This window comes from Centrocercus urophasianus, unplaced genomic scaffold (genome assembly GCF_019232065.1).
Source record: "Centrocercus urophasianus isolate 14NV4802_14NV808 unplaced genomic scaffold, USGS_Curo_1.0 seq_10, whole genome shotgun sequence".
Lineage (NCBI taxonomy): Eukaryota > Metazoa > Chordata > Aves > Galliformes > Phasianidae > Centrocercus > Centrocercus urophasianus.
This window is the reverse complement of record NW_024884142.1, coordinates 87831961-87844667: the sequence shown is the minus strand read 5'-3', so window position 1 is coordinate 87844667 and position 12707 is coordinate 87831961. Positions and strand designations below refer to the sequence as shown.

The 12707-nt window shown below is 39.3% G+C and overlaps 1 protein-coding gene across 1 annotated transcript in view; it reads right to left on the bottom strand.

Annotated features, from left to right (window-relative positions):
* The window catches only part of MRPS5 (mitochondrial ribosomal protein S5), a 42285-nt gene that overhangs the window by 10274 nt on the left and 19304 nt on the right, over nucleotides 1–12707 (bottom strand). The window contains exon 6 of the mRNA XM_042820484.1: nucleotides 3221–3311. Coding sequence (XP_042676418.1) covers nucleotides 3221–3311 — 91 coding nt within the window. The remainder of the gene's footprint in view (nucleotides 1–3220; nucleotides 3312–12707) is intronic.

The following is a 12707-nucleotide window of genomic DNA, read 5'->3' as shown; positions in this document are numbered from 1 at the left end:
ACTCTCAAATCCAATGCTGTCAAGACAGATTGAGTTAAAAATATTTACTTTTTTTTTTAAAGCTTTTTCTGGTCTTTTAATGATTCTGTTGTGTCAGCTGAGGCTCAGGGTTTCTGTATCACAGTGCCCCATACAAAAAGAAAATCAATGCAGTTGGACTCGTTGGCCAATATCAACTCTCTAATTTCTTGCAGATATTACAGGAGAAATGGACTGGGAGAGATCTAAGAAAGCATCCCAACTATTGTGGTGCTGTAAGCAATAGAGGACATCAGCACAATTCTGGAAATTGATATCGTAAGTAGCAGAAGGTCAAGGTTAATACTTGATAGTTTTCCCTATCACACACACTACGTACCCAGGACCTCTCCATCACTTTTTAAGTCCTGCAGAAGAAAATGCAAGCAAACTGTGCTATCCTTTTATGCACACACAGCTCACTAATAACGTACCAACAATGAAGTCACACACAGCATTAGAAAACTCCAGAAGTGAGATCGCTTGGTCAAGATCAATTCAATCAACCTTCACTTGAGATTAAAGTATGCCTTCAAGGACATGATAATGTTTCACGAAAAAATGTTTCAAAGAAAAGATAAGCAGAGCTTTTCAGAGCAACTGTGTTCTGCTGGAGACACCTTGTGCTGTGTATACATTCCTTTCTTCCCCTCTAAATTGTAGCTAACGTTCACCTTGAGGAGCCCATCCAGATTTGAATATTTCAAACAGATGAAGTTCTGAAGAACTGTACTCAACTGGAAATAAGGCTGTCTTAATAAAGCTCCTACGTACATCTCATCAGAGATATCCATCAAGCTCGTCATAAAAAGAGACTACTTATTTCCAACAGTTGGAAGCTCTGCACATACACTGAAAATAGAATTTTCTTTAGTACATCCATATAACAATGCAAACGTAATTTCCTATACTCTGTCACCATCCCATATTCCTGCCTCTATTATTTGGATTATTTACTTCATAGCTATTCACTTTTTTTTTTTAAGCAGTCTTCTTTTAATTCTGCACAGACTTCTTATCTGCAAGCTTATTTGACATCTAATAGGAATTTTAATGTACATTGGTTTGTATTTACATAAAGAAGTCTACCTCCTCAGGGAGAAAAACTTAACAGATTCAAGGAACCTTCTTAAATAAAACATAGCCTGGGGGGGAAAAAAAATTACATGAAAAAATCAGTTGAAGATGTATGCTATTTCCTAAGCAACGCAACTGGAAACTCACTGTAGTACACTGTGGTTTTGCAGTTCTTTTAAGGATTCCTTTACAATTAAACAGTATTACAATTAGATGGTTCCAGCACAGCTTTTATAAGCAGTCCTGACAATTTATCCCACAGGCTTAGATTCTGACCCTTCTCAAATGCTGGCTACTAAAACAAAGCATTTCTCGCAAGATGAAGAATGCTTGATAGTTTCTGTAACTGACAAAAAGGATCAGAAAGCCTGTAACAAACAGCACACTTCCCAGGTGTGCTGTCTCCTATCTCCAGTGAGCACTTGCTAGCCTTTGGAGATTTTAAAAAAGCAATAAGTTTAAATACCACCACATTACAGAACATCTCTTTTTGCTTTACCAGTACGCAATATCGTTCAATATTATTTATCCAGAAGGATCCCATGTACAAAGGCTTTTCTGTGTGACTGTGCTGAAGTACTAATATCTGCTTATCAGCCTTGCCTGGCCTCACGAGCACATGAAAGTAAGTGCACATAGCACATGCAGCAGGAATCATAGAAGTGGCACATAAACAAGAACAAGGAGGGCAGCACTACTATTGGGCAGGCGTATCACTGGCACAAAGAGCACGTGTATTACAAACATCAGTTAACAATTCCTAAGGCTCAAATGACATCCAATAAGTGATGTTCTAAGAAATAAAAGGCCAAATCTACCCATGTCTTGAATTGCATCTGTCTACTATGAAAACACATTGGATCCTATCCATCCAACAGACTTATCAGCAGGACCCAGAAGGCACATAAACATTTGGGCAAATTTCAGTTTTGTTTTCTTTTCCCCCTTTTGTTCTGTTTGCTGTTTTTGTTGTTTTGTTTTACAATGACATCTCCTCCTTTATAAAATCTGTAACCATAACACAAACTCATCATCACTGTTCCTCATCAACAGTGATCACTGACTGAGATAAAACCATTGGGGATTTTTCCCGGCAAATCTACTCTGCATACAATCCCATCAGAAGCTGCAGTAGAGTAGAATTCTTGTTATCCTTATTTTGTGAAGTCCAACTCTGATCAGCAAAAAGGCTCTTCTGGCCAAGATTGTTAAGCTCTTTACTTGAAGTAGGAATTACAATTACTTACTTTAGAACATATTCTTAACTTCTGAGGAGAGGAACATGGCACAACGTGCCAGTTCTCAGTCATACGTCTTTGCTCTAATTGATCTTACTGATGTATGAAGCAGTACCATAATATTAGATGGGATCCTCTCAGTATGATTACTTCTAGAGATAGCTTGGCAAGTGCTACTGTTCAGCATAATTGTGCTTAATTACTCCTGTTATAAAGAGAATAAAACTGAACTGAATCCCTCTGATCAGTATTCCTTCTCCAGCCTCTGCTGAGAAAGAAAAGAGCTCTGTTCATAGCTTGTATTATTGGATCTTTCATAATATCCCATCTCTTTTGATTTGTCCCATTTCCTTTATGTCATAAAGAGCATTTCTAAGGTTGGACTTTAAATTGCTTGCTGAAAAGACCTTTATAAAAATTGTAATGGAGAAAACCTATAAATGGGTCAAACTGCAAATCACTGAAGTGACTACAGGAATAGACTCGAATAGTCACAAGTGCTCTTTTCCCTTAAAAGTACAAACACAAAATCTGTAGGAAAATGTGGTTTGCTGGCTTTTCTCTAGGATTAACTTCAATAAAGAGAGCTTCCTGAGGAGTCTGAAGGAAATTCATGGTCTTCTGACTTAATAGATTAATGACAAACTTCTGAATCAAGGCAGTCCATGTTACCTGGGAGTACCAGTAAGTCAGTCCTTACTTTGTAACTAAAAGCAGCAATACTTACAAAGAAGTATCCTCATGTCTAAGGAGGACATAATAAATGAAATAAATGGAAAAAAGCATAATTTTTTTTTTCTGGCATACAATGTTTCCTCACATCTTCAAAAGCTCCGTTACGAGCAATGATTAATTTGGAATCTTTCAGACACAGCAAACACACGTACCTGCAGCCCCTTTCCCATTTCCAACAGCCACTAAAGCACGTATTGATTTTTTTCTGCCTTCCTTCGCCTTCATACAAAACACATTTTTCACCTGAAGAAAGAAACACAAAGCATCTTGTTACAGCACAACCCATCTGTATTTTATATCTTTTTTATTTTTAAAAGAGATTCTGCTTACTAGAGAGGAATTAGAAGTTTGCAGTGCAGTGTTTCAATATATACCACCTTTGCCAGTGAACATCAACTGCAGCAGGACACTGGCTTGAAGACATTCAATAGCAGCTGTTAAAAATCTGTACTCAGACACACAAGAAGTTATTTCACTACTTCTGTTGTGTTTAGCTGTGCAACAGATAACAGTTCAACATTACACTAACTATATTTTATACACAGCACAAGCCAACTCCTCCTCACTCAATGAGGCCCAGGCACACCAAAAGGTTGGACAGCCGTGGTCTAACATCTTATCAGAGATCCTTTGTCCTGTTCTGAGGTATGTATGTGCTGAACATTTTTATTTCTTATTTCTTCGTATGTCTATATGCATGTGTTTGTGTGTGTACATCTATAATCAAGAAAATCTTGTTTTCTACTTTTCTGAAGCTCCAATATGGTTTTCCCATGTTATAATAAGAGCTAATTTAAATATTCATTGTTAGTGTAGAAATTAAACAGCACTTCCCACTTTTCCCCATATATAATTCAGTAAGCTACTCTGGTTGTATCTCCTTATTTGAAAGGAAATTATTCCAATATGACTTCAATAGTTTAACTGAAATTCACAATAAGACAAAACCTACTGACAACACAGGGTACAGATTAGAACTAAGTACTTCTGAAAAATTCCACTCATCCTTTTATTAAAATAAAGATGTTGCTAAATTCAATGTACGTGCTCTGTAGAGGGCTTCAAAGAATAATCAGCTTTACTAATTGCTTACTCCAAGCTTTTACTCCTTCTGCAATCTCACTGCTCACAAGAGCAAGCTAAAACACAAGCACTCTACAATGAAAGTACCTGTGGAAATAGGTTATTTACAGGAAATGCAAAAGAATGATGAAAGGAAGAGACTGAAGCAGAGCGACGCTCTCCCCAGGAGCACTGAAAGAACGCTATTTTGAGGAGGAAGACAAAAGTTTGTGCAGAGCAATCTAGATACACACTTTACATAATGAAAGGTTGACATACACATTGCCAAGAACAAGTAACGTGATGTTTGCAGAAGTCAACTCAAGATTATTCTTTACCCTACCCAGAAGGTGGCAGGAAAGACACACGCAATGAGCTTCTCCAGTAGCCTCTTCTTAAAACTGCACTTGTCAGCTGTTTCTGAACAGCTTTGAAGGAAAATGTGTTCAGTCACCCATCACAATCAGTGCTATTGCATCTCTCCTGAAATGTTGTAAAGGTTTTTCGAGATTGATAATGTGCCCAGGCAGCCATGGCTGCTGGAACAACTGTGTCCTTAGATTCTCCCTGCACACCCCCGTGCCTCCTTACATCAAAGTGATCAGCGCTCTGCTGGAGTGCGTTCAGAAGTGCTTCCCTTCCATTTTGCAGTTAAAGCAATTCAACTGAAAGCGTATCATTAAGCAGCACTGGAATTAATTAATACACAATGTAACAGCTTGCCACTTTTAAAACAGCATGACCTCTGAAATTGTGACTGAAACTAAGACACAATTACCCTTATTTGCTAGACTGCAATTCAAGCTAGATTTGAAGTCAATTTTTTCAATTCCAAAACACACATGCTCAACCTTAATCACAGTGTCTCAAATTGACTGTCTCTGTTTCTATTACTCAGTGCCCAACAACGCAGATTAAGCTTGCTTTCAAGCACAGAGATACTGTTCTTCCATCTGAAATGCAGAACGAAACCACTTCAAACCTTCCTTAATAGAAGGAATAGCAAAGTTTCAAAGGTGGAGTTAGAAGCCTGCAAGGATGCTGCAGTCCTTCCACTGTTATTCCAAGCACTTAACAGCTTGTTGTAACGTGCTAGAAACAGGAAAAAAACCCAATACTTTGTTAGTTTTCCTCTTGTGAAAAAGAAAAAATAACAATACATGACTGACTGTCCATAGGAACCCCTCCTTTCTACAAAGCACAATCTGGGCACCTCTGGGCCACACCTGTGACCACTGCTACTCACTTGCTGCTGATGAGAGCATCCACGCAGGTTGAACACCTCATGGCAGAAGATCCTCTGGTCCAATACTATGGTACAAGGTGATAGAAAATAAAACGAGAGAAGGGTGCTAAAAGAAAATCCTTTTCATGCAAGTGATCCTAGAGAGGGATGCAGCTAAAAGGCTGAAGTCAGTACACTTGAGAGAATAAACTAATAAAACTGCATGTCTTATAAACAAAATCAAATTCCTGTTAGCTAGATTGTGTCTGTATCAGCCTTCTCTTCTCTGTGCAAAGCACTAGGGACAGAGTAGATGCATACCACAGTGACAGAGCTTCTCTCAGGTATAACATAAAACTGCAGTATCAAAAAACCACCTGGATATGGTTCTCAGGGTCATGATTTGGCAATGGGTTGGTTGTTAAGAGTTAGGGTAGTCTGCTTAGGTTGTGGTTGGACTGATGATCTTAAAAGCCTTTTCCAACCTAAGCACTTCTATCATTCCATGATTTAAATTGCACAAGCTAGCTGTAGGGCAAAACTAGTCCTGCTGACAAGTGACAGGACAGTGAGATATTTTCCTTGAAAGCATGCACATGGTCAACAGTGGCAGGGGAAGCGCATCAAAAGGTAAATTAGTTTGTCTTCTGCTACTCTTCTCAAGGAGAAGTTAGTGGATTCATATTAAATATCAGCACGGCCTGATAAGGAGATAGAGATGAATCTAGTAGCCCAACTAAGGCCAGGCTGCTATGCTTCCAGATCCACCAAGTAGAACAGTGTTAGAGATATTAGGAGTGGCCACCATATCCTGCAGCTCTGGGTCCAGCTTCTGAAGCTGGGCTGAGGGATGTGACTGCTGCTTTCTTGTATCCAGATTCAATCAGTAGCAAAGCAAAATAGGAGGACACAGAACTATTAGAGAGCATCCAAAGGAGGGCTATGAAGATGGTGAAAGGTCCAGAGAGGAAGATGAACAAGGAGCAGCTGAGGTCCCTTGGTTTGTAAGCCTAGAGAAGAGGAGGCTAAGAGGAAGCCTCAGTCATCCTGTTCACTCTGCATCCATCCCCTGTGTGCTGACTGCATACAGTAAGCAAAAGAACCATTACACAGAAATAGATTCCTCCACCCCTCACTGAACAAATCGAATGAAAGTTTCTGATCAGACACTTGAGGGGTTTTTCACAAAGGCTGACTCATCACAGCTTTGGGATAAATCCCAGGCACAATTCTCATCCAAGTTAGAAATAAGTTCAATTTGCAGAGAAACTATAGACAAAGCTCAGGTTAGTCCTGATAATTGTTCCCTAACATGCATAAAATCCTCCTTCATAGCTCACTATGTAAAATGATGCAATCCAAACACCCTACTGACATAGAGTAGGCCTAAATGTGGTTTCATGCTACAGCACATATCTGAGCACAATTCCTGAAGCCACATCACGTCTGAGATGGCTTCGCTTCCTTTTCGTAGGATGACTGCAGTTGCAGGCAGCGTGCCAAACTCCTAGAACATCAGAAAAAAAATTATCACAGGATATCCTGTGTTAGAAAGGACCCACAAGGATCACCAAATCCAAGTTCTGGCTTCATATAGGGCCATCCAAAAAAATCAGACCACATGACCGAGAGCTTCATCCAGATGCTTCTTGAACTCAGGCAAGCTCAGTGCCGTGGTCACTGCCCTGGGCAGCCCGATACAGTGCTTCACTACCCTCTTGGTGGTTAAACTTTTTCCTGAAGAAATCCAACCTGAAGACATTATAGCACACATTTACATTTCCTGTCTGAGCTCTCGTTCTGTCCTATAACAGCTTGCTTCACATGTTATCATCATAGAAACCATCAGGTAACTTTCATTATCAGTCAAAAGACATCACTGGTATCATTCTTGGAGCATAAAATTTGCCTGCAGTTCTAAAATCAAAATCTACATCTCTACAACCCCAAAATACATATGTGCCAACATCCCATTTTAAGTAAACTATTACTCAGAGTATCACTTATACCATATAATTTTTCAGTCAAGGATGTCAAGCAATAGATCTCAGACACTGTAATTTCAAGCAGCATTTCCTTTCATAACAAGCCTTTTTGGTTGCGCCCTTTGCAAAAACAACAGTTAAAAAACTATTTCCAATGATTTATAAAGGCTTTTGACTGTGCCTTAAGGAATGTTCTTTTGTTCACAAGTGTTAAGTCTACTGAGAATAATTCTGTGCTCCTAAAGCAAACATGTACGAATGTGTTTCCTTGCTACTTCATAGAAAATTGAAACTATGGCTTATATTCTACTTATGATTCCCTGCTACATCTAGGCAACTCATAGTTGCTCAGTGGATGCAAAACATATTACTGTAGCGCGAGACAGAATCTTCTGTGTTCATACTACCTACAGATATTCCTGCACAGTTCCAGGTACCTTTTATAACAATCCATACTGAAACACCGAAGACATGGTTCTTTCACTTTATTTCACCAAACCTTTATTTCTGACTTTGACATTACTTTCATCATGCAAAACAAAACAAAACCAACCAACTGTTCCTAAGGTAAGACAATTCTCTGTAGTTTGGTACAGAAAGCCTAGTGGTTTCCAGTGTCTCCATTCCTAAAGTGTCCCAAGTCAAGAGTCTCCAGGTAACCAACCTGCCCGCACTGTCCCCATCAATAATTGCCAAGGACTACATTCAGAATGAGTCAGTAAATTCAGGTGACATCCTATTGCATGGAAAACATGCAAAACATTTAATTCCATTGCAAAAACCTCCAGCCATTTGGCTGCTGCTATTCCTGTGTTTTTCTGATTAGGCACTTCTATCCCTGCCTTGCTAATGAGCAGCACACCCCACACCAGTTACGAGCAGACCATACTCTCAGAATTCTGACTGTTCTCTTCAGTCCTGCTAAAGTGCCATGCAACAGCAGAGGCAAAATGCTGCATTGAAACAGGTCTCATGTAATCAAGAAAAACCATGCCTGAATACAGTTTGGCATTTGGAGAAAGTACAGAAATAACCACCATCCAACCAACCTCACTTGACAAAAAATGCCACCTTTACAAAATTACAGGTTTTGAATCAATTCTCACTACACCAACTCAGTTATGAACTGCCAATACTATGATACAACTCTGCAACGTACGCCTAATCTTGTGTCAGTTCAACTGAGAATTAAGTCATAAAAGCCTGCCACTGGAGATAATACGGAAAAAGACAAAGACAAGATGCAGGCAAAAGCTCTAAATCTGGCTTCGTTTACTGCACACTATATTGATTACAGGATAAAACTATTTCTTCTCAAAGCCTCCAGCAGAGCTCATCAATAACTTGATTCCTGGGAAAATACCATTCAGATGCTTTTCAGAATATCCACCCATAATCCACTCAATGCAATTTATTTGGATTGATTTCATCTTAGGAAGAACTGGTTAAGTAATTTTCAGTATGCAAGCGTTAAAAACATTTTTCTGTCCTATCATCTTCCATCCCTTTCTACAGACTCTGAAAGAAAGAAAAAGAGCACACACAAAAAAGAAAAAACAAAGCTACCCAAACCAAATAATTAAACAAGCAAACAAAAAAACCAACTACAGATAAAAGAATAAAGTCCATATGAAGTTTTACCTACAACATAGGAAAGAGATAGCCTTGAAAAGAACAAGAAATTATTTTGGATTTCAAGAGCAAGGCCATGGGTAATGCCAACATTCATTCTCAGTACCCAGCTCAACATCATACCACGCTCTATCCGCAAACACAAGGATCCACATACATTTATCTGCAGAAAGTAGCTTTTGCTTTAAGGACAGTACCAACATATATATGCTGTGGCCTATATAAACAATCTATTGCCTGACCTGATTTTTATTTTTTATTTTTTTTTTTTTTAAGTCTTTGCCTTTCCATCATTAAATACTTAAACACCAGTAAGTGTTTCCTTGGTTTAAAAAAGGCAGGACACAACACAACTGTCTGACTGAAAATGCAATTATTCTGCCACTTAAAAGGCTGCAGTAGCCTAGGTACAATCCCAGGTACAATTTCAAGTAAACTGATCTTTACTAGAAAGAAGTGGCAGAAAGAAAAAATATGAATACAAAAAATAAGCTCTCTACAGACAGACTTTTTGCAGCTGGCAACTTCAGTATCAGACAACAAAAAACATACCTGTCAGGTCCATAATACATTTAATGCTCTATCTTCATCCTCAGAAAGCTCACATTCATGAACAATTCAAAGGGGGCACTACATTTATATGCTTTCCAGCCTTTTTGACTACTAGGTTTCATTTTCTAATTTTGAACACATTACAAGGTAAATGGTGTCATAACACAAGCTATCGTGTAGGCTTTATTTTTTATTTATGTTTTTCAATGCCACCACTGTGATTTTAGACCAAAATATAAGAATTTATTTGACAATACCTACCTGGGCAAGTAACTCTACATGGCCCTACTGAAGCAGGGGTCTGGAGCAAATGGACCCCCAGAGGTGCTTGCACAACTCCACCATTCTGTGATTAGGTGGAAAAGATAGCCCAAGCAACCTGCTTCAAGTAGCACAAGTTAACACAAAACCAAAACCTACATACAGTCCCTGCTATTGTTTCACTGGTCAGATGGAAGTCAAATCACAAAATCCAGACTATACAGTGGCTACAGTCGGCAGTCCTGCCAAGATGGGCAATATCCTCCATGCTCTTCACACTGATATAGGGCTTGGTGTTATTGTACTGCAAGTTGTCTTCTTCCCTGGTCTAACTTGAGAATTTCAAGCCTTCAGCTTAGTCAGCATCAGCAATGTGATGGTCAGAGCTGATGGTTTGTTTGGCTTCCGGGAAAACAGAGTAATATATAATATATAATGATGATGTGATCAAGGAAGTTGCCACCTTCAGCCTTGTATTGGTTCAATAAGGCACTGAAAAAGGTGCACGTGGTGTTCTTTCTGATCCTGTGCGTTTGCCGTATTGTAACACTGCCACAATTGTTTCCAATGCATCAAAACCGATATCTAACTGCAAACGCAGCTCCCTGGTTGCAATCTGCCAACTTCCATGGATGAGCACGTTGGGACGCTGTTCCTTTCATGGTGTGACAGCTTGTTTTACGGTCATCCAGAACACGGCTCATCTTTCATATTGCTACCATCACTGCTGAAACGTATCAGCAATCAACTCACTGTGCTCACATCCACTATTTGGTCTCCATAAACGTTCAGCAAGCACCAGTGAATGTCAATGGGTATCATTTTTTTTCTCACACAGAGGAATTCAGTTCCACATGTTTGCTCTACATGCACTTCCAGGCTCAATGGTATTTTTGTCAGACTGCCCCTCTGCTACCATCTGTCATACAGCAATAAAATGTAATGGAACAGTGGCAGGAAGGTTCCGCCTCTACTGCCATACCACCAATATCAACCTCTGATAGCCTGGCACAACACAGTAACATCAGAGGCATTACTTTTGGAGCAGCCCCTGTATTTTTGCAGTTGTATTTTACTGCAAAATACATTCCTATTTCCTCACACCTGTGGCAACATCATAACAGTACCTCCCCAGTCCGCCTTTCAAGTGTTTTTTTATTATTCAGATATAATGAAGCAGTGAAAGATTTCTACAGCACACAGAAGTGCTACATAGCAATCAGTTTTTCGTTATTTAATATATTTAACTGTAAATAATTACAGAGATACAGAACAGCCCCATTCAGTAAATACCTAATGTAGAATCCAAACTGGCTGCTTTGTCACAGTAACAAAGGAACAGCCACTACTCTCCAATATGACCTTTCAATTAATTGAAAACACTGTGACCTGCAAGGCTTGTTAAGGTTGTAACACTTACTGTAACACTAACTGTAGCAGAAGTACAATCTAAAAATCAATTCTTATTCCACATTAACTTAAGTATGAGAAAGGAATGTCAGAATCAGTAAACTACATGGCAAGTTCCAAGACAGCAGAACACTTCAAATGGTTTTCAAGCCCTTTGCAGCTGCGACACTTGGGAAGTGGATAGACATGAGAAAGGTGAAATCCATTTTGTTGTTACATTTGGGATGAAGATTACAGTTGACAATTCCCTCCCTTCCTTTAAATTATGGGGAATGGGTTTCAGTGGCTAAAGACACGCTGTTAGTAAGGTACCTGTAGCGTGCCCAAGGTGAAAAGGGAGGAAAGATTCATCATGGTGCTCCCTTCAGCCTTCAACCAATTTGCAAATAAGAGCAAGCCCCTCAGGCAGCTGTGTCCAACCCTCAGCACAGCCCTGGGCACACACCCATTGCTCCCAACAACCACCAGCCATGTGCCATTGGTATGGGCTGAAACTGGCACGTGGGAGGAGAGAGAGGCAAGGGCACAGGCTGACTGTTATGGCAAATGGTTGTGTGCACCGTGACAGACTGGCTGAACACCGCCCTGGAAACAGCAAAAAGAATACAGTTGTGCTTTACATTTTGATAAACAGGTTTTAAGATTGCTGAAAAAATAACCAGTTTGTTGGTATGCCTGCAACTCCTTTTTCAGTCCACAGAAGTACACTACCTGTGAATTTTCATATGGAATGTACTGAATTGTGATCAAACATTCATCTAAAAAAAACATTGCACATTAATTTTCACACGTGTGTTATTTCATCTGTACTTGTACATACCACTACCACCTCACTCATTCAATTCAAAGTCGATCTTAAATAGCAACTTAGTTTTTAAGATAAACACAGATTGATACAGGACGGTATCTGGTAGTGGTACAGAGAAAGGATGATGCCTTCCAAAACAGGCATTGCAAGTCAGCTTTGGTAGCAGAACAGGAGATGAAATGCTCAGAGTGAAACTAAGCAGAAATTCAAAGTCAGAGTGGTATAAACACCGTGTCTAGACAGTGGTATAACACAACACTGGCTAAAAATACAGGCAGTATTTCACATAACTGGCTAATAAGCAAAACTGTAATAATGACAAGGGGGAAAGTGATGAACAGTCAGCACTACTTATTTAAAACTGTGTAGCAACCCAGTGGACAGCCACTCTTTTTCACAGTGATAGAAAGACAACGTTTGTATGAAGCAGAGATTTGGTATGTTTCTGTCAGAGAACGTGCACAGCTCCAGGTTAATATCTCAGCTCTAAGATCATGGTTAGAAATTAAAGCAGTCTTTTCAATGTATACTTTTTCCAATAATAAAGTAATTAAATATTAATTGCAAATAAGATTTCGATGATAACTCTGAGACAAATCTTACAAGCAATTTCATCCGAAGTAAGCAACATGAGAATACTCTGAAGAAACAAGTTTATGCAATTACTTTCAACACAAAGCCACTGGATTGATTTATGCCCCTGA